The sequence below is a fragment of the Paramisgurnus dabryanus genome, chromosome 1, assembly GCF_030506205.2.
Source record: "Paramisgurnus dabryanus chromosome 1, PD_genome_1.1, whole genome shotgun sequence".
NCBI lineage: Eukaryota > Metazoa > Chordata > Actinopteri > Cypriniformes > Cobitidae > Paramisgurnus > Paramisgurnus dabryanus.
This window is the reverse complement of record NC_133337.1, coordinates 18,444,381-18,467,313: the sequence shown is the minus strand read 5'-3', so window position 1 is coordinate 18,467,313 and position 22,933 is coordinate 18,444,381. Positions and strand designations below refer to the sequence as shown.

Here is a 22,933-nt window from a genome sequence, read left to right as displayed (position 1 = left end):
TTTAATCCCCTATGTGACCCAGAGGGGCTAATCAGATTTGACCTGCTTGTTAGCAAATCCTCTCTTGTGATTATGACTCTATTTTATATCCAATCTCCAGCAAATGTTAATACAGTTTACTTTTTTAATAAAGAGAACAAAATGTGCCACAGATAGATACAGTCTAAACGTCATCTAGTGAACCCAATTTAATTATACAACCAAAGAAACACAAAAGAGTTTTGTATATTTGAGGAAATACTGCATGTTGTAATCTTGCCTGCTTTGTGAGTTTTCCCTGCAACCTGAAGCTATTATGGCTTTATAGACTTAGAATAGAATGCCTTGTTGTTTTCGTCATGACGCAATATAAAAAGTTAGCAATGCTATAATTAGTCAGTAAAAGTTTAAATAGTTAGTACAAATGTCTATTAGCGTAATTAGTGAACTAGTTGTTAAACATACATACATTTAAAGTTATAACATTTTCTCCGGGGACTTCTGATATGATATGCAAGACATTTTACATTATTTAAAAATGTAACTGTGTATAGACAGTATGCAAATTATACTAATGTATATTTATTTTAAAATATACGGTATGTCTTGACATCCACGTTTTAATGTTGCCGAGAGACTGCCCACTTGCTCAACTAACCCCGCCCTTCTTACGCGAGTCTTTCGGTCTGCCCTATGATTGGTCGTTTTGAACCGCGAATCCCATTCAGCAGAACATTCCAAGCAGCGTGGACGAAAAGAACAGCAGCAAAGCAGCACAGGCTTCAACTGATGCGCGTCCACGAACCCACGCGCGCACGCCCCTGCAGTCACGGAACGAAACGTGGATCAAACGGAGCCGAGTGAAGAGAGATTATTTACTGACACACAGCAGAAACAAACACATTTAACGCTGGTGAGTTCATCCGTACTACTCTACCAACCTCAAAATCTCAGCCGGATTGACTGAGTAAAGTTTGTGTTTTGGGGTTATTTCACTATTTTAGTGAAGAGTTTTTTAGGATATAGAAAACTATGTCAGCAACATTTACTTGAGTTGAGGTATTTTTGACAGTAGAGTGTTTATTTCTACACTATAGTGTATTTTCCTAAAAGGAGGGAGAGTACTGGGATAAACTGAGAACAGTAAACTTTTCCAAAAAACTGCAGCATGACTCACTGAACACAACACACATATCTGAGATTCAGTCAATAAGTTAATCATAACCTGATAATTTTGGTTTACACAGCCATAAACATGAATCTGTGTGAGTTAATAACTGGCAGTAGAGAGTGAGACCTTTGGATTGATGTTTCTACAAAGAGGGAGTGTATTGGTTTTGCCCAAACATGTTATACATTGTATCTTATATTATTAACCCACATCTGGTAGTAATGTGGCTCATGTGTGTTAAAGTGGCATCTTTCATGGATGTCTGCATGTTAGATGATGAGGGCAGAGTTGAAACTGCAGGTGTTTCCTAATGGGAACAAAAGCCAGAAAGATATTCAGTGAGTCCTTGAGCTCTGGCAAAGAATTCTGTTTATCACTAAAGATTGTCACGGCCATGTTGTAATGTTGTCGACAGATTCAACCATTTCAGGAATATGAATTCTTCATTTGTGTTGTGTTATGCGAGGACACTATCTAAGTACTAAATGAAAGCAGCAGTTTTGAGCCTATGGGTTTTTTCACCAATATGACATTTTTTCACTGATACCAATAGGCGATTATTAAGACTGATATCTGCAGATACCGATAGTTTGGTGGCTATATTAACCTGCATTAACTAAATTCTGAAGATTCAAATTTAAAAAGGTTATTCATTCATATAATGAACATTAAACTAGTGTTGTTTCTTAACATTTTCTATACACAGAGCTCAAATGCGTTCCATTTTCCTGTTTTCATTTGATTGACAGGATATATCGGCCATGACTATCATCTTTTTTTAAACTATAGGCCGATAGTGTGAAAATTATATAAATATATAATATTATATAAATTTTATTCTCCGATATATTGGCACATTTCTAGTTTTTTGTAACCAATACTTTACTCAAAAAAATAATTTTCTTAAATAGTAGGGATGAGACGGTATGAAAATTTCATATCATGACCACAGTTATCAATATTATCATGGTTTTGTTATAATGAAATGGAAATGTTCAAAAAGAACTGACACAAACATTTGAACCAGTTTTATTTTTGAAAATCACAATTTAATATTTCATGTCCCTGAAATCATTTCTGTGGTAAAAAAAAGTTAATAAATCTGTCTAATAAGTTTACCGTGAAAAGGGCTGCGCAAAAATATATTTCAATTTCTACTATCGATATTTTAAAAACTATCAAATCCCTCTGTGTGCATCAAACGACTTCCTCCGCCGCTGCTATAGTTGTTGCTGTCCAGTTTTCTGTCATATACGACCATTTGGCCAATGTCTCAGAAGTTAGTGGGAATGAGAAAATGGCAGAAAATTTTTAAACGCCTGCAGCTTTCAAAGCTGACGTGTGGAAGAACTTTGGCTTAAAAAAAGTTAAATAAAAATATGCTCTTTTTTTACATTTTTAATAAACAAGGAAAAAGTATTGCAATACAATACGCAACAAGTAGCGTATTGTATCGCACCGTGATACATCGCACAATGGCACTTGCATCATGATATGTATCGTACCGTGAGGCCCATGCCAATACCCAGCCCTAACCTCGAATGAATACAATACATTATCCCTTAAAGGAATAGTCTTTCCATTTTACAAATTAAACTATGTTATTACCTTAACTAAGAAGAGTTGATACATACCTCTATCATCTTAGTGCGTGCACGTAAGCGATGTGGCGCTGTGCGACACTTCGATAGCATTTAGCTTAGCCCTTAATCATTCAATGGTCCCCAAACAGAGATAAAGTTAGAAGTGACCAAACACATCAGCGTTTTTCCTATTTAAGACGAGTAGTTATACGAGCAAGTATGGTGGTACAAAATAAAACGTTGCGCTTTTCTAAGCAGATTTAAAAGAGGAACTATATTTTATGGCGGAATAGCACTTTTTTACATTTTAAATGATAATACTAATCGTCAGGACATTTTATCGCGGTTAATCGTGAAACTGGTAATCGTCACATCCCAATTAAATAGTGCTGTCTGATTTGGGACTTGATAAAATAAATGTGTAAAACAGACCATCTCGATAGAAAGATAAAGATACGTGATTAAAACAGCATAGGGGCGAAGCAAAAATGACAGAAACTTATGGTAGTTTTATGGTTTGTTTTTACATGATGCGAATACAAACACACATATAAGCTGCCAAAATACCCCATTTCCTGCATCTTAATACACCATCTGCCTGATATGTGGCATGAGGGGCTCTTGACCTGAGATGTGGGGGAGAAATCCCAAAATGAATGAATGTTGGGATTAATTCCCCATGATCTCTGGTGCACATGCTGCTCATTGTTATGAATCTTGGATTACTGTTAGTTTATTAATGAGGCAGCAGATGAAGGGGGTGAATTGTGTGCTTTCAGGGTTTTCTTCTGAACGCTGGTTAATTGTTAGTGTCCTATAGTGTGTAACTACATCACTATGACAACCGCGTCTGTTTACATGATGCTTATAGAGTGTTAGGATTATTCTTGAAAGGAAAATCTGTTTTACTTTTTACAAATTGATGTTTCTTCAAATGTATGCATATGAATGTTAATTGGGCAGCAACACCTTGTGTTAAAAGAATAAAAGGTTTTATTTCAGATTAAATAATGGCAGCTTGTAGCTCCCAGCTCGGGGCAGAAGGTATCAGCATCATTAAGTGAGAAACTAGAGGTCTTTGTAATGTTGAGTGATCAAAAACTCAACCGTCATTTGGTAAAATTATCTGTAATTGTAGAAGCATGAGAAAGTGGTTCTCTTTCTCTTCATTTCAACACGGATTATCTTAAACTTGAAGGAAGTTTTAAGCGATTTTCTGAAGCCTGAAACCAGATTCTGTATTGGCGATCATGTGTGTGAAAGCCTGCTTAGAGATGATGTGTGTTTATGGTGTGTCCTGCTGTAGTGAATATACCAAACCTGTCTTACTGTCCGCCTGCAGTACCTGTCTTACTGTATACAGAGATACGAGAAATCAAAGCTACTCAAGCCAGGAGTTAGTGACAGTCTCTATTTTGTAATTCAACATTTGTTTGTTGTATTTGGTGTGTGAGATGAGATCAATGATCCAAGGCTGTTGGCAGGTGTGTAAGAGGGGCTTTACTCCAGGATATGGGGGTGGTGCATCTGAACCGCAGCTTATCGGATACCCATCCTCTCCAGGACCATAATTTGTGTGTGTGTGTTGATGGGTCAGCCTAGTAATGAAAGCAACTGACAGGCCAATTAAGATCACAAACAAAACCAGAACCCATCAAAAAAAGGGGAGGGGCTATGATTGATGAGCAGCTATTTTGGGACCCATGTGCGAGCCACCGGTGCACATAAGCACAGACAGACAGACGCATTTAAGCATGCATGCTCCACGTGTTTCCCCACGTCTAGAGAGAGGAACAGCAGGCCAATAGCGTTGTGTTTGGATCCGTGATCCTCTTACATGATTATGTGATGACCTGAGGATGCATGTGGACATCCCCCCCAGGCCTCGCTCTCTTTGTGTCTTGCATTTAATTAAAGCGACAAATGGTCTGTAACTCGTGCAGATTGTCATTATAGTGGGATTACAACATTGGAACGCTCTGTGTCATTTCTGTATTAAAAAAATCACTGTCGTCATTATTTATGATTGCGTTTGTTTTATGTAAGAGGATTGTTTACCGTGATGTTACTCATGATGACATGATTTTTGGACTGAATTTATTTTTATTAAATCCAAATTAGTTTTGTCATCATTTACTCATCTCCCTGTCATTTTAGATTGGTATGCTCTTTGAGTCATATATCGGTGATTCTCACGAAAACTTCAAATCTCAAGCATGAAAATGTAAAAATTGCTTCCATTTACTTTTTTTACCACCAGACATTGAAAAACAAAGTCTGGAGTAAATGGGAACATAAATTTAAACACTTTTACTTATCATTTAACACTTTTTGTAACATAATTTAAAAAATTAGTCCTAAAAAAAATCTCATTACCGCAACAGTCAGAAAACATCAATACTGACATATTTTCAAAATGACATGACAAACCTGAAAGAACATAATTTGGAGATTCTGCACATGCGTTTAAAATCAAAGTATTATGCTTCTATTAATTAAATTAACATTTAATAAGCATCTGTTCTGTTGCGGTAATGATAATCAAAATGTCGTGTAAGCATTCTGACAAGACAATATTTCAAATTACCTGTAAAAAAATGATCTTACCTGGTAGCCATCTTGAAGTAACTGGTCCATGTGCTTGGTCACTCAAAATCAAACTTTATTAAAATTCTGTATGTGTGCTAAAACTGTTCTCAAAAAGTGTTGCGGAGGATGAGAACATCAGGCATGGACACATCATTTTCCTAATTTTTCTTCATTATTATTAAACATGAATATTCAGTAAATATTTTTTCTGTCATCTAAAGTAGTCTGGCAAAACATCCATTTATTTTTTTTCTAAATATTTTTGTGTTAATTTGATTAAATTACAACACAACGCATGTTCAAACACAGCCGGACACATTGCGGTAATGAGAATTTCAGCAGAAAATGAGATAAAATTGACAAATTACAAATTCTTATGTTGAAATCACACATTGTGCAAGGTAGAACACAGTATTGTGTTAATTCTGATGCTTTTTAATATTACTATATTACACATTTTATAGCTAAAATCATTAGTGCCGTGGTGTTTCAATGGTTTCGTGAGAATCACCCATATAACAGAGTAGACTGATACTGATACAGTGCAGGTGTAAGCTGTTTGATGAGGATATATGAGGCATACGCACAAATTGCTGACATCTTATGCCCAAACATCTAATGGCCAAAATTGATTGTCTTATGCTCAAAATTGGTTGTTTTAGAGCTTGACAGACATGGGTACAATAGCTTTTTTATTTCAAGATAAAAGAATAAAACAGTTTGGTTTAAAAGTGAGTTAATGACAATATATTTTGGATTTTTGGGTGAAAAATTTCCTTTTACAATGACTTAGTTTTTAGGAGCACACACACGGACACTTTCTCTAGTAAATAGACACAAATGGTTCAGAGGCAGGGATGTGACCGTTGGTTACAGACTCTTTCCACTGGCTGTTGTGTTGAGTAGGGTGTGTGTGCTGAGTGAGGAATGTGGCCCTTGAGACCCGGGGCCACACTGCCACCCACTTCATAAGCCACTGCCATCAATTCTGGGTTTTGTGTGATCTCTCTTATTTCTCATCTCCTCCGCTGTGTGACATTTTGTGGGTTTGAAGCACACACAAGACTTGATTTGAGATCTCATTGTGTGCCCACATGCTGTTTCTTGTGTAATGAACTCTCTCTTTCTCTCTGTCTCTCTGTGATATTTAATGTCTGGCTAAAGAGAAAAGCGATTGTTTTATTTCTCTTTGGTGGCCTTTAAAACATGTTTGGGTTGTTCTTTTATGCTGTCATGGAGTTTGTTGTGAAGGACTGCGTAGTCCTGAAGTGAGCGAACCTTGGTCTGCGTGTGAAAGAGAGGGAGAGAGAGAAGGGGAGAGAGAGAGAGAGAGCACAAGCGAGGGGGTTGTAACAATAGGGCCATTGTAAATGCTTGGTTGAGATTGGATGAGGGTTTGCGGAGCGGCTTCATTAGTCAATCTCTCTCTCCTTCTCTCTCTCTCTCTCTCTCGGTCTCTCTCTCTCTCTCTTTTATTTTCTGTCAGTGAGTTTTTCTGCAAGAGGAAGTGTTGTATTTACTGTGTTAAGGTGTTTTTGTGTATGAGGTTGGTTTGTACCTGCACTGCTTTCTCAGGTGAGTGTGTGATTTGTTGTGATTGGTAGAGATGGAGATGTTGAGATTAATTATCAGACTCTCTGAGTGTTTACCACTGACGTGTGCATTGTTTGCTTGTTAAAGTGGTGTGTCAAGGAGTGGGTGTGTGTGTTTAGGGAAAGGAAACACTTGCTTTGTTTCCTCAGCTGTGCTTATGTTGACCAGACTCACTTTCTCTGTCTCTCTGTCTGTCTTTCGCTGTCTGTCTCTTTCTCTCACTCTCTCATTATCATTTATACACCACCAATCTCTCTGGTATTTTGACATTTGTTATTACTGTCATTGTTTTACACAAAGCATATGTACAACAGCAAAAAAATTGTCACAGAAATAATATCACATTAAAGGAAAACACCACCATTTTTCAATATTTCACTATGTTCTTACCTCAACTTAGACTATTTAATATATGCCTATATGATCTTTATTTAATGTGTGCACTTAGTCTTTGTACAGCGCGTCGTAAATGTGTTAGCTAGCCCCATTCATTCCTTAGGATCCAAACAGGGATGAATTTAGAAGCTACCAAACACTTCCATTTGTTCCCTATTTAAAGACTCTTACATGAGTAGTTACACAAGTGGTACAAAATAAAATGTGGGGCGATTTTTGGTGGATAAAAAATTAGAACTATATTGTATGGCGGACCTTGGGAGCAATAATATTGACGGAAGTTTGAGCAAGAGGGGGAGTAGTCAGGAGTGATGATGTTATTGCACACCGAGGTTGAAGTGCTGCAAACTAAGTGCTCTTCCGTCATACAGTACAGTTCTCATTTTTATTTGCTTAAAAAATCGCCACGTTTTATTTTATGTCCCTATACTTACTTGTGTAACTACTCATGTAACAGGCTTTAAAGGTCCCGTTCTTTCTGTGTTTTTGAAGCTTTGATTTTGTTTTCAGTGCGCAATATAACAATAAAAATGGGATCAAGAAGGACGCGTCCTTTATAAAGGGAAATATGGAAGTGTTTGGTGGGTTCTAAGTTAAAGGTGTACGATATGACGATATTTGAAACATCATTGTATTGTGCCTACATCAAGTACGCTATACAAGGGGCGCGCTAAAGGAAGGTGAGGTAAGGGCCCGGTAAACCTATTATCTGTGTTCGGCTTGCACGCGTCCGCGGAGCTTTCAAAGTATTCTGACCGTGGCTACGCGTGGATGGCCGTGTTCCAACACATACGCAATAAATGATTTCTTATTCAAATTTTTACTCTACCAGGCCGTCAGGGCAGCACTGTTTTGCAACATTTACAGTACATTAAAAAAAGTAGGATAAGTGAAGAAAAGTAGCCGATCCACATTGGAAGCAAAGTTTAGAACAAACATCAAGAAAACAAAGAACATGAATCAAACATTATGATGACTAGGCATGGGCCGGTATAAGATTCTGGCGGTATGATAACCTTTAGCAAAAATACCACGGTTTCACGGTGTTGCGGTATTACCATTGCAACACTAAAATGTGTTATTTTCAAATGCCAGGTACAATAAAGCCTTTAAATTATAATATGCGTTCAAAACATATATAATATTTTCGTAATATATATTAAATGTAAACATCAAATCAATCACATGACTTCATGATTTAATGAATTTTGTATAAACACAGCTCATACCTTGGAGACGGTATCACAGAACATTTTAGTGGTTTTGAAACCTTGACTGTTTTAAACCTCGGTATACCTTGAAACCGGTAATCGGCCCATGCCTAATGATGACGAAAATGCTCCACTGCTTTCTGTTCTTGGAAGAATTGAAAATAAAAGATGAGAAAACGATAGTGTTTGTGCAAATGCTGTCTATTTAATTTATGTAATTGTTTGTAGTGAAGTGTCCTGTGTCAGTATTTTTTTGCGCATGTGCTGTTGTACGCGTTCTGTCCGTGCACTTTCCGCGCATGTATTTGTTACCTTGTAGGACTGCATTTTTAAATGGGGGCATTAGTATGGCTGTATTGAGACTCAGAAATGGGAAAATGTTCTTTTAAAAACAACTTGAAAAGAACCGTGATAAAAAACGTGATTTTGCCTAAACCAAGTGTGATATTAAATTTTTTCAGTATTGCCCACCTCTATTCTAAGTTGGGGTAAGAACATGCATATATATGTATACATTATATATATATATATATATATGAATGTTTGTGTATTTTTTAAACATAATATTTACACACAGTAGAAGTGTACACACACACACACACACACACACACACACACACACACACACACACACACACACACACACACACACATTATACATGATTTAATCATTTGACAGCCCTATATCACAGCAGTAAATAAGAGTAAAAAATGTAAACATTTTAAGCATAATTTAAAAACGGTAGCAATCTTTTCCTTTAGTGTGATAAACAGCTGTAGAGTTTAAGCTGTGTTTGTGTTAGAGGACATGATATACTGACAGATTATTTCTGCTGATTTCTTTTCACTTGCAGAATGTGAAGGTGAATCTCTATTGTAACAAATGATGGCACTTCAGGCCGGACTGCAGGTATGCATTAATATTAAGATCACTTTATGCTGCTTTTTCAAATATTATTTATGAGCTTTTGACTGTAAGCAGGGTTTGTGGTATCACACATGCTTGGTTTTAATCTGCATATCCCCGTGAGCAACGGCTCTTTTTGTGTACCACAGCTGTAATAGTTTTATGTTTCTGCTTTTTATTTTTTTTTCATCTGTAATTACATCTGACAGGTACGAGCAAAACTGTATTACGTAATGACAAATGTTATTATTTGAATTCATCATCTGTGTGTGTGCATGAATAACTCTACACACCAGACGGTAGCGGGTGATCACACCTGTCCTCTAGGGCAAATAAGTAAGGTTGTTAATAATCATTGTTAGTGTGAGAGAGGGTGCTTTTCATGGGCAAATCATAGTATGTTTGACGGAAATTTTAAAATGTAATCCAACATGGAATGATAATCTTGAATGTTTTGTGTAAGATTCATTTCACAGCTATACAAACAACTTTCTGTTTTTTTGTGCTGAAGCAAATGTAAAGCCCCATAGCCTGTAGTATATAATGTTGACTGGACTCCCTCGCTCTCTCTCCTGGGAGTTTGATGGATGTCTGGGAACAGCAGTGTTTATGTGTGGGGTTATGGGGTTTTCTCTGAGTGGTCTGCTTGTGTGTGTGATTTTCTACACAGAGCTTCATTCTCAGTGCAGAACTGTTTCTCGTTTAGATGAGATGTGGCTGGAAATCATTCATAAATACCTCAGGGTCATCATCTTGTGGTCTGTATGAGAGAGAGAGAGAGAAAGAAATAAAATGAGAGGGAGAGTGTTGAGTCGGGAGATGTTGTTGGTCTGTGTCTTTCACATTGGGAAGTTTTGTTGTTTAATGAAGATTTGCTTTGACTTTGGAAGCTAAATGCTGTTGTTTTATACAGAAACTGTTCAAGAAAATGTTTGCTGAGGTTTAGTAAAAGTGGTGGTAATCTGTCTGTGGTTAAAGGTCATTGTGAGGCCGTGTTCCTACATTTGTGTTTTAACCCTAGAGGTGCTTCCCGGCCTGAAACGCTCTTTTTTTAACTTCAGATGCTATAGTTATTATGAGTGTAAACGTAGTATCTTCTATTGATGATCTGTCTGGCATTATAAAAACTATGATTACTGAAGAAGATGATCATTAAGGCTGTTCACCTCTGACACGTACAGTATGTTAGCATTGGTCATTGACATCATTGTACTTTAGTGACTCCATACTGTCACGTTGTGGGATGTGCTTCCCATGACCTCTTTCTTTCTGTGTGTCTCTCCCAGGGTTGGTTTGGCGAGAAGTTTGATGTTCCCTTACGGGGTCCTCGCTCCCCGCGGTCTCCTCGAGCAGGTCCAGGACTTGCTGATGTTTTCCAGTATGACCAGTGGTTGGCCGTGCGACATGAAGCCACACTGGTGCCCATGCAGGAGGATCTCGCCATCTGGCTCAGTGGGATGCTGGGTAAATCTGCTTTCAGATAAGATTTCAAGACCTTTTTGTTGGCTGAACAGCAAAAAAGATGCCTGTGAGTCACTCTCAGTGAGTGAAAGGAAAAATAACTTCCATTATTGAACAAAATCTCTTTTACTTTTGTCAGTCAAGCATCAGAAACTCAAAGCCCTACCTATGAAGTAAGGGATTGTGAGAAACTATGTCTACTCATGCTAATTGTGATATACGACCCCCTAAACAATAGAGAACACAATCTCTGTCTGTCTCTCATTTATGTGAGGTCAAATAATAGAGGGTGTTGGCCTTGCCTGTCTAAACGGCTCTACGCAACCACCTGGCCAAAGAAAGGATTTTACCCAGAAAAGCATTTCTACCCATAAAGCTCTTTTTCTGTTTGTGCCCAGCCCTCTTTAATGTCTAAAATATTTTTATTTTGTATTTGGGGAGGGGCTATGTTAGCTAATCTGGCCATCATTTGACAACAAATGTGAAGCACTTAAATGTTATGTTTGCACGTGTTTGTAGGTGAGGAAGTGAGAGCCGAACACTTCATGTCAGAGCTGGATAACGGTGTCCGACTGTGTCGTCTGGTTGGAATTCTGCAGAGTAAAATACCAGAGGACTCGGATAAAACACAGGTGAGGAAGAAATGTGTGAAACGCTGAGAATAACAACAGGACTCTTGGATTGTTTGACTTATTTTTTGTCTTTTGTTTTATTAATAGCTGTTCTTAAAGAAAATTCAGTTTAAGAAGAATGCCGCCCCCGGATCGTTTTTCGCTCGTGACAACACTGCAAATTTTCTGTCCTGGTGTCGTCAGATAGGAGTGGATGAGGCGTACTTGTTTGAGTCTGAAGGTTTGGGTAAGAATAAGAAAACATGTTTGGTAATGTTTGGCCTGTTTTGCGAAAGCAACATGCTCTCAATACAATATCTAAAATGTTCATTTTTATTTTCCTAAACACCCATGAAGGTGACTACGGTTTATCTGTTTTGGTGCACAAAAAGTGTGGCGTGTGTGATCCACTTCTGTGAAAACATACATTGCTGTCTGTTGATTTCCGATTCAGTGTGTGATAGCAACTGAAGAGTTCTGTGGACTGTGGTCTCTTAAAGGTGCCATAGAATAAAAACCTGTATTTACCTAGGCATAGATAAGCTGCAAAACATAAATGTAACGTCAATAGTACTTCAGCCTAAATATAAGCATATAGCATTAACTAGCCAACTCGGCATTCACAACTTTTTTTTTGTTTTGTAACAACATTGTACTAAATTTATTGTGTAATTTAATGTTGGGGTGTACATCTAGACTGTAACATCACAGTTGGTGTTATGTTAAGATTGTCCTGTTTTTCAGCTGTCTTTTGCATGGACAAGGTTAACATAAGAAGGACAAAACAATGGAGTTTGAGGCTTACAATATGTCATTACCTTGTTATTCTTGTTATTCATACACACATTCTTGTTATTCATCTATGCCTACATAAATAAAATTTTACATTCTACGTCACATTTAAAAGATGACATTACAAGCATGCGTATCTCACAAACTAACAACAATGGCAGCTTACAGTGTATTTTTGTGGCTTTATAGTCCAGGGGTCACTATTAATAAACCTATCTTATTGTCCATCTAAACAGAATTGCTTGATGCTTTTGCTGTCTTAAATATTTGTATTTATCACTGGATGTGTGCAGGTGTGTAATGTTTCTTTAAAAAGTAAAGTTACCATCTACTGGCTTGGCATACTCAATACAATGTTTTCAGTCGTTTCGTGTAAACACAGAACTGTATAATAATGCTGTCCTGTGTATGTTTTTTTTCTCTATCAAAAATACAAAGGCAAAACATATCTGTTTTTTTACTAGTTTCTTGTCATGTAAACTTAAACTAACTTGATTAACCCTGAAGAACCCATGGTGTCAAATTTGTTCAATAGAATAAGGTGAAATTTGTTCAATAGGGTTTTTGGATTTTCCTGGGTTCTCCAGGGTTAATTTGAGACCGTGTTATCCTGTCTGTCCGGTGTGGCCCTGTTGTGCTGGTTTAACAGGGTCTAGTGGTTTATCTGGAGGAGATGTGGCTCTGAGCCGGGCTGTACGTCGTTAAATCTGAAGCCCTGTACATCCCCTGTGAATCTCTTATCGTATTGAATGTGTTGGGCTGAAGTCATTAACCAGACGCCCCTGAGATTCTGTGTCCTGAGGTGTCCTGTGAGTCACTATAGATTATGGGATGGGATCTGACAGAACTAAATGTATTCTGTAATCAGACCTGTGTTCTGTAAAGCCTCTCTAAGAGATCAGACGGGCTGGAAGGTGAAGTGGAGGTCATTGTTACAAATGTTGTTAACGGTGCAGGTTTGCTAAGAAATCCCATATAAATGTTCCTTTTGTTTTGCAAACTTAAAACTTGCCAGTCCAAAATGGCCATTTGCTATTGGTTTAATAAAAATATGTCAATATCTCTCTTTCCCCTGTCAGTCCTACATAAAGACCCTCGGCAGGTGTGTCTGTGCCTGCTGGAAATCGGACGCATCGTTTCCAGGTAAGTGATCCTGCTTTTTGTATCTCACAGCTGACGGATGTCAGGTTGTGGTTTTTGTCAGGTCTTCAGGGGTTTAGGAGTTGGGGGCAGGGAAGGATTTTGCTGTGGGATTGGGCTACCCAACACGACATGACAAAAATAGAAACCAAGTAACATGGATGAATTTAAAGATTATAGCTTTATCACACCACACCTGCTTAGGACATTTTGTCAAGGGTTGATAAAATGCTTGTTTGTTTATTAATGTTTGTTTCTTTCTTTATTTGTTTGTTTAGGTATGGAGTGGATCCTCCCGTTTTGGTTAAACTGGAGAAAGAAATTGAACTGGAGGAAAGTATGATGTTAACTGATCACGCTGCTCCAGTAAAAACATTTACAGTTTGCTGTCAACATGGAGCTCTGTACCAAACTGTGAGTATCACACACATCTTTAACTTAAACTTGTCACAGTCTGCCATGGTTTAACATCTTTTATCTGATTATACTGTATTTACCTCAATAAATAAATAATAAAAACTGATTGTTGATTCATGACAAATGGTAAACAAAATACAGTACAGTGCATTACCCAGTATATCACTTTACACAACACATTTACAACTCTAAACCTGTTAAGTGACCAACATTCATTCCTCAGTTAAAATGGCTCATGATTTTTCTTGGCCCATTCTAATTGCTGGTTTTCAAGTTTTTCTTTAAGCAACACATTAGAAAAAATAAAAGAGTACATAAACATAATTTTTATTTGCACCAAGCTTCCGACAGCTCTTTCAAACTTCATTAAACACATTTAAAAACATGTTCCTTTATAAGTAAATACTGATTGAATCTTTTTTGTAAATTGTGCCCATGTTGGGTTGTTTCTAAGATCTTCATGCGTGATTATGTTTAAAGGGGACATTTCGCAAGACTTTTTTTAAAATGTCAAATAAATCTTTGGTGACCCCAGAGTATGTATGTGAAGTTTTAGCTCAAAATATTATATAGATAATTTATTATAGCATGTTAAAATGCCCACTTTGTATCTTTGTACGTGGCGTTTTTGGGTGTGTCCTTTTAAATGCAAATGAGCTTATCTCTGCACTAAATGGCAGTGGCGTGGTTGGATAGTGCAGATTAAAGGGCAGAATTATACCCTTCAGACATCAAAAGGGAGCCAAATTTCAATCCCCAATTTTTTCACATGCTTGCAGAGAACCAATCACAAGTAGGGGTATTACTGGTGTTTTATGTAAGGGATAATGTAGAGGCAGCCGGTAGTTATCGGGAAATAAGCCCCGACAGTGTGATCAGGACCCGACGCGAAGCGGAAGGTCTTGTATCACACTGAAGGGGCTTATTTCCCGATAACTACCGGCTGACTCTACATTATCCCGCTTATTACACGGCTACTTGTCACATAAGAAAAAAAACTGGACATGAATATGAATTTGAAACATTTTATTGGCATATTTGTTTTAAATTAAAAATTTTATCCTTCCGCGAAACTTTGCACAGATGCATAAAATGATCGTAATACCTTATTAAGATCCTCTGCTTCATACTTGTCTGTCTCCATTTTTTTCTCTTTTAGCCAGTCTTTGAGAAGTTTTAATGCCCATTCTGTATTTTTTTGTGTGTTGGCTTCGTAGCTGTCATGCTCTATTTTGTCAAGTTCAGTCTCAGTAGGCTCTCTGTGTCTTGTCGTGGTTGTCCAGTGTTTGTCACAAGATGGCGCCAAACAAACAGTAATCTTTATTGGCGCGGAGCGATCTTACTCGTAAAAGTAGTACCGGCTATGCGTTATTATTTTGGAGTGGTTATTATTCGAAAAGAACGAACCTGCAAATGTCTCAACTGACCAATCAGAATCAAGCATTCCAGAGAGCCGTGTAATAAGTCAGAATAAAACGTGGGTCAAAAAAAACATTTACTTCAGGACGATGGAACCGCAGGTGCTGAAGTGCTTACTCGTTTTCCACGTTTTGCCTACAAAAAATAAGTCATCCCTATGGCACTCTATTGGATTCGGATGTGCATTGATTCCCTCCTGCCTTGGAATGCTGCCTCCGACAGCAGCCTTTATAGCTTTCAGATAATACAGTTAAGACTTTTCTTGAGGCACATTTATTTAACAGCTCTGTGTCCTTACCACAGATTGGGCAAAATAAAACAAATAAAAAAGTTGCATGTTAGGGAGCAAAAAACGTCAGATTCCAAATTATAATTGATCATCAATCAGTGCATCTCTAGTTTTTAGTTGATCAATTGAAGTACTTTTTGAGTCTAATTAGTTTTGTCTCTCCATTCTTTATTACATTGTTTAAACTTTCTTGAGTTTGTTGATTTTTAAATGAACTGCAGCTGTTGTTGACAGTAAAAGTTGACATGATGAGCAAAATAAAAACAATCAAACATTTATACAGTATCTGCAGTGTGGTGGTTAAACTCTTTATAATGTATACATTTTAAATATTTATTTATACACCTGTACAATACATGATGCAGGTCTGTACAATAGTCTTTTTTCTCAGATGTATACAACTTAATTATTATTTTTCTTATTTACTTTTTATTGATTTTTTGTTTAAAGTCGTGTGTGTGTGTGTGTGTGTGTGTGTGTATGTATGTATGTATGTATGTATGTATGTTAGGGTTGGGGTACAGAGCTCCTGTTAAAGCCACAACAAACCTCATTCTAATACAAATTTTGCTCTTTTTTTTTTTAGGATCATCCTGATCAAGAGGAATCTCCCTGTAACTGCTCTCAGAAGTTTTCCATTGAGTATCTGTCTGAGGGACGATACAGACTGGGAGACAAGATCCTGTTTATCAGGGTAAAATTCCCAGAATCCCTCACTTCAGTCCCATTTAAATGCAGGAGAGACTTGACTAATCTATATGTCTGTGTGTGTAAAAAAATAACCACATCTGATGACGGTGATAAAAAGTGAAATGTTTCATTGGTGTCCACAAAAAACATGGCTCTCCTGATTTTGCCAAGTGGTTGATGTTCTTAGGGCAACATTATGTTGACCCTGGGACAACATTTCAATCAACCAATCAGATTTCAGAAATAAGTTTACAATTTTCTTTGAGTTTAACTGGATTTATACTGCAGGTTTTACACATAGACTGTTAATTCAGTAAGTGGTTGTGTAAATGGCTGAACCCTGTGTACAGAAGAGGATCGAGTAAAGTAAAGAGAGAGTTAAGATCGGTGTATTTGACTGCAGTGTGCGTGTGATTCAGTCTAATGTCGTCTAATGCTATGAAACGCATCAGATTATCTTGTTTTCATTGCGGTGTAGAGGAGATGAATTTTATGCAAACGCACTGGGTTAATCTGAACACAACGGCCTTTCCTTGTGTCTTTAGCAGGCATGTTGCCACAGAGGTCTCATTAACAACCAATGTAGTAATCTACTAAACCTAATCTGGTTTATTTAACCAGCACATGCTGAACTGTCTTACAAACGTGTGTTTGTTTGGATCTTTGATCCAATGTATGAGATCCAATGTATGGATCTTAATGTATGTTGTTGATGAATTGAGCAAAGGGTGATAATATGAGGATGTGCTAAAATGAATAGATTGACAATGCTTTTGACATATACATATCAATTTTTTTTATATTCTGTGTGTCTCAGATGCTCCATGGGAAGCATGTGATGGTGCGTGTTGGTGGAGGTTGGGATACTCTAAAAGGGTTTCTGCTGAAAAACGACCCTGGTCGTGTGCTGCAGTTTACAACTCTGGAACAGAAGATTCTAGCCTATCAGAAAGGCCCCCCTGGCCTAGGCTCCACCCACAGCACACAGACCGCTCAACCGCCCGCTATGGACCCTATTGCCGCGGTCAGTCTCCTCCCAGAGTCATCTTCTACACCCTGCATGTCTAAACCTAACACGCCCGCCTCTGGCCACACAACACCCCGTGCTTATGCCCAATCACCGGCCTCCACACCTTCCCTGCCCAGGAAGGCTGCAGCACCTAAGAAGACCCTTCAGATGCCCACAGCTTCCCCCAAGACCACCCCTCTACCTTCACCAGTCTCAAAAAGAAGTCCTCTTCCCCACTCGACCCAGCCCCAATCACAGAAGGCCCCCACCTCATCCTCCAAATCCAAACTGCGCCCACGTGGATCTCCATCTCAGCCCCGCAGTCCCGTCTGCCCCGAACCCAATTGCAAACTGCCTAAACCCTCAGCCCCACCGTCTGTGCATCGCTCGCCCTGCGCCCCCCTTCCCCAAAAAACATCCCAGCGTGACGGTCGCCCGCCTCCCGGTCCCATACGCTCACGGCTCGCCCAGAGGCGTCCCGTTTCCCCTGCATCAAACTTGCACTTGGATTCCAGGAAGGGCCGTCCAATTTCCCCTCGCAGGGCTGGGCTATCAAGGGCTTCTAATAGTCCCAAACAGACAATATCTGCCCCCAGAGCTCCCAGTCCTCTCACGAAATCCTCTCTGACTTACAAGAGTAAGTCAGTTGCACAGAAAACTGGTGGCACGGCACAAACTGTTCCGGTTCCTAAGGCTAAAACGGCCCCGTATAGGAAACCTCTGACCAGCAGCAACCCCAAATCTGACAGCCTAACAACAACCAGACCAGCACCTGCCAACACGACCCGAAAACACACCGCACGGACTAAACCCGGCAAACCTGAAGAGCCCTACTTTGAGATGAACAACAAGAGGAGGCTAAAGAGCTGAGGAATGCTGAGAAATGGAGGCTGCAATGCTGAGGGTTCCGGTTCACACGTAGACCTGAGTCAGGGTGGACAATGTAATGATGCTGTGATAGACACCTTTATAATCTGTTTCACCTTTCGTGTTGAAATACATAGTCACACAAAATATCTGGTAGACATGAAACATTTGGATGACCATTCCTTGAAGCATCATGGCCATTTATGGCAAACCAAACATGTGCTCTTCCCTGACTGAGGTCTAAAGTGTTGTGTCTCTTTGCATACGTCAAACTTATAACGCCTTTATTTGTGCCATACTAAGCACATCAGGATATGCCTCAATTCCTGTTTCCAGGAATTAATATGTAAACAGATTTGTTTATTTCCTTTGGCTACTGTAATTGTCATTATTTTAGCTAAGAGGTCAAGATGGTTTAGTTGGTTTCTTTAGAAATAATGCACAGCAATGTAAAAACTCGAATCTTCATTATTATTATTATTATTATGTGTTTAATATCTGTTACGCTCTTGTAGGTCGGTCTGTTTTCTTTTTATCTGATCTTATTTGTTTGCTGATCAATGTTCCTGACTAATAGTATGGATTATTTTTATCACAGTCTATTTAAATTCCTTTATAATGAGAATACAAGACAGTGACAGACAGATGAGGTAAAGCAATAAGTGTGTGTTGATTTAGACTAGATGGGGTTGTTCAGATTGTGTTATACTGTCATACATGTCATGTGGAAAGCTCTGCTAGTCGGTTCTGTCAGAGTACTGATACTGTATTACATAAGACGCATATGCAGTCTGACCTTTTTGTTAACTCTTACTGAATATCCAGCAATATTTCAGGGCACATCTCTGCACTACAGCAACCAAAGCAATGACTGTTATATCAGACCCAAGAGCCTAAAAACCTTTGTTCAATGATTTTAAAGTAAATTTTAACTTATTTTTAGAGGATTTGGTGTTTGTGTGCCTTATATTTGTGTTTGTTGGAGTATATACATGTAGTTTACTTGTCAGACCCCCGTAAAGAACTTTGTATAACAGGAGGTCGTTTGGAAGGTACTGCGGTTTATTTTGTATGCATTTTTTTTAGTTGGTCAAACAGCCAGCTGATATTATATGAAGTTCTACCTCCATAACGTCACATAAAAACTACTGATACACCTGGGTTTATCACATTGTCCTTGGCAAACAATGAAACTTATTTAATAATGTTTTTACTTTATTCAGGACTGACCTATATAAACAGGCAATATTAATTTTGTTTGTGAGGGTTATTTTTTCTGTCTTTTAATACTGTTTGTTTCAGGCTCTGGTTGTGTGAGAGATTTTTCCAGCACTTTAAGGACATATTTGTTTGAATGTAGTTTGTTTGTTGTTGGTCAGTGTCTGTATATATGCTTATTGTGTTCTGTCAAATAAAGATCTATTCAGTGTATAGTTTGTAGCATACTTGGATATCAAGAGTCAGAAAATAAACCAGAATGCCGGGTAAATTAAATGTAATAGATTATTTTGGTATGGTGAGCACATCATAGATTGTGAAATGGTCAATTATTGTTGTGGTGGTGCCACCTAGTGTTAAGAAAATGACATTTGCGTGACCATAACCAGTGCACACATTTTAAAACACTTCTGTGTTCTTTATACTTTAATGTATCGGATAATAAATAATAGTTGAGCATTTGAATACAATTAAGCAAGTTGTCCATTGAACCTGAAGATCTGTTGGAGCTGTAAATCTGTTTTAGGTTTACTTTTACCTAGATTTGCCTTCATGAAGTTCTTTGTACCTTATAAAATTTTCATTAATAAAACACTTCCAGTAACAACAACACTGGGTATCCGTGTTTTTCACCAAAATAAGAGAAAAAAAATAAGTTTTCACACCACAGCTCCAAACAAAACTTTTAATATGTTCATTGAATATTACATATCATATTAGAACCTATTTAAAGTTTTGGTAACACTTTACAATAAGGTTCATTAGTTAACATTAGTTAATGTATTAACTAACATGAACAAACCTTGAGAAATACATCTGGTACAGTATTTATTAATCTTTGATAATATTAGTTAGAAATAAAGCTGTTAATTGTTTGTTCATGTTAGTTCACAGTGCGTTAACTAACGTTAACAAGATTTCAATAAAATATTAGTAATTGTTGAAACTAACATTAAAAAAGATTAATAAATGCTGTATAAGTGCAGTTCATTATTAGTTCATGTTAACTAATGAACCTTATTGTAAAGTGTTACCAAAGTTTTGTTTGGAGCTATGGAATGGCAACTTTATTCTCTTTTTTGTTGATTCTTGCTGGTTGAAGCGCCCCCACTTTGAGCCTTGTGCCACTCTGATGTGTTTTCAAGCCATATGACTTAAACAAATAAAATCCTTGGCGTGGTTTCACAGACAAGGCTTGACTAAAGCCAGGACTAAGCCTTAGTTAAATTAAGATGTTTAAGCATAATTTCTAAACATGACTTAAAAAAGACATTATTGGTGTGCATCTTGAGACAAATCAACAGCACTGGCATATTTAAAGGTCTGTTAGTGCAAGTTATTTTCAGTTGAGACCGCTCAAACATGTATTTTATTCTCGGACTAGACTTAAAGGGAGGATACACCCCAAAATTTAAATTCTCTCATCATTAACTCACCCTCCTATTGTTACAAACCTGTATAAATGTCTTTGTTTTGATGAACACTAAGAGAGATATTTTGAGGAATGTTCATATCCAAACTGATCATGAGCCCTATTTACTTCCATAGTAGGATAAAAGAATACTATGGAAGTGATTGGGGCTCATGATCAGTTTGGATAAAAACATTCCTCAAAATATCTTCCTTCATGTTCATCAAAACAAAGACATTTATACGGGTTTGTCAAAAGTATATGAGAAAATGAACTATCCCTTTAACCCTCAACTGGTCCTTGGGGTCTATATGACCCCAAACGACATTTCATTGGTTAAAAAAAGGTTCCCTTCATCTCAGAGATGTAAAACTTTGTGACTTTTCCTAAATAATCTATCTTTACATACACAAAAAAACTGGGCTTGATTCGGTTGTTCTAAAGGTATGTAAAAAACACAGCAAAAATTGGAGAGTTAAAATTTCAGTGTTAAACATTTCTGAGTTGAATTCAACACCCAAAGAGTAAATTTAACATATTTAGAGTAAATTGTTGTTCAGAGTTGGAGTTAATCTACAGAGTTAATCATGCCGGTGTTAAACTAACTCCTTGGAGATGTAATTACACTCCGCCCACACATGTCAGTCTTCCATTTCCATGTGTCCTGCAGATTGAATTGTAAGTAAAACTAAATTGTTTACACTATTGTAACTATTGCACTCTGTAACTTTATCTTCTCTATCACCATCTCTGTTTGAAACCTATAAAATTGCATTTTACATCTAACTTGTAAAGTTTGTTGGCTGTTTTATTTAAAGTCACCATCATTGTGATCAGTGTTTCCATTTCATTAGCTCATTTGCATTTTAATGGTCACAGCTAAAGATGGCACACTTTTGCCTGCAAAGTGGTAATTTTAACAGGTAAATTACATGTGGGGTATTTTGAGCTAAAACTTCACATTTTCACTCTGGGAACACCAAATAGTTATTTTACATATTAGAAATCTCATAATATGACCCCTTTAACACTTTTTTGAGTCAAAGAAACTCTGACCTAGTGTTAAAATTTTAACTCTGACCTAGTATTAAAAAAAATATCTAACACTTTTTTGAGTCAAAGAAACTCTGACCTAGTGTTAAAATTTTAACTCTGACCTAGTGTTAAAATATTAACTATCTTGAAAGTGTTCATTTAACTCTGATAAGTGTGGAGCTATATAAACTCTGAAAAAGTGTTGAAATCAACTCTGTGAGAGTTAATTTAACACTGGAGTTTTTGCTGTGAATGTTTTATCAATCTGTCCCTTGGGGTCAATATGACCCCAATTGAAAGTGAATGGGAAATGCAAAAAAAAATTTTTTTTTCCATTTGTCAAAAAATAAATATCAATAAATCCGGCATAAATATGAAAATTTTGACACAGAAATTAAGCCTGGTACTTGTGCACAAATGCAATGCAAAAAACACATGCTCACACAAACACACACAAATACACACACACAAACACACGTGCGCGCACACACACAGACACACACACACTTACACTCAGTCAAATTTCTGTGGCATTTTGTAAAAACAGACATTTCAAAATGCATCAAAACTATAAAAAATGACTATTTCAAATAATATTTATTTTTAATATCCTTTATAATGTTCATATAAACATAAATTTACAATATATCACAAAAGTAATGATTTGAGCAGTTGCCCATATCCAGGAAAAAGAATGGGTCTCTATGGGAATCTGACGGTCGAAATGATTTAATTCCTACACTGTAATTCTTTTATGTTTTTTTCTAAAAACCAATGCCTGAATACCACACCTCACACCTATATCAATATCTAAAAACAATTTAAATCAAATTTATATCATAATTTATGTGAATTTTCATAAAAATTTGATATTTTTCAGGCAAGCCAATGGTGTAGTTGAGGATTTTAGTGGTAAACAGGTACAAAAGTACTTCAAATCTCTCAAAACACAGCTTTATTGTATAGATGAGAAGTAAACAAAAACAAAATGATATATTATTTGTATTATTGAAAATGTATATTTTTCTTACAATTTTGGGGTCATATAAACCCCAAGGGTCAGAAGTGTAAACAGAAAACGAGGAGCGTTTGAGGGTTAAACATTACATGTAAAAGCAGGCCACACAACTGTTTACTATATTTAA

At 37.2% G+C, this 22,933-nt stretch overlaps 1 protein-coding gene across 2 annotated transcripts; it reads left to right on the top strand.

Annotated features, from left to right (window-relative positions):
* Positions 1-695: 695 nt before the first annotated feature.
* Positions 696-19,557, top strand: gas2l3 (growth arrest-specific 2 like 3). 2 transcript variants are annotated; one of them, XM_065273371.2, is made up of 9 exons: positions 696-892; positions 9,377-9,432; positions 10,716-10,893; positions 11,410-11,522; positions 11,610-11,748; positions 13,373-13,436; positions 13,712-13,847; positions 16,145-16,252; positions 17,066-19,557. In XM_065273371.2, the coding sequence occupies exons 2-9, from the start codon at positions 9,406-9,408 to the stop codon at positions 18,125-18,127; spliced, it is 1,827 nt and encodes a 608-aa protein (XP_065129443.1). In that variant the 5' UTR covers positions 696-892; positions 9,377-9,405; the 3' UTR covers positions 18,128-19,557. The 2 variants fall into 2 exon arrangements, with proteins under 2 accessions (XP_065129443.1, XP_065129444.1); XM_065273372.2 differs by lacking the exon at positions 696-892 and adding an exon at positions 6,782-6,897.
* Positions 19,558-22,933: the final 3,376 nt, after the last annotated feature.

Coding starts and splice junctions, on each gene's coding strand:
- gas2l3 (XM_065273371.2), top strand. CDS start 9,406: ATGATGGCACTTCAGGCCGGACTGCAG. Junction 13,437..13,711: donor ATCGGACGCATCGTTTCCAG/GTAAGTGATCCT, acceptor TTGTTTGTTTAG/GTATGGAGTGGATCCTCCCG. Junction 13,848..16,144: donor ATGGAGCTCTGTACCAAACT/GTGAGTATCACA, acceptor TTTTTTTTTTAG/GATCATCCTGATCAAGAGGA.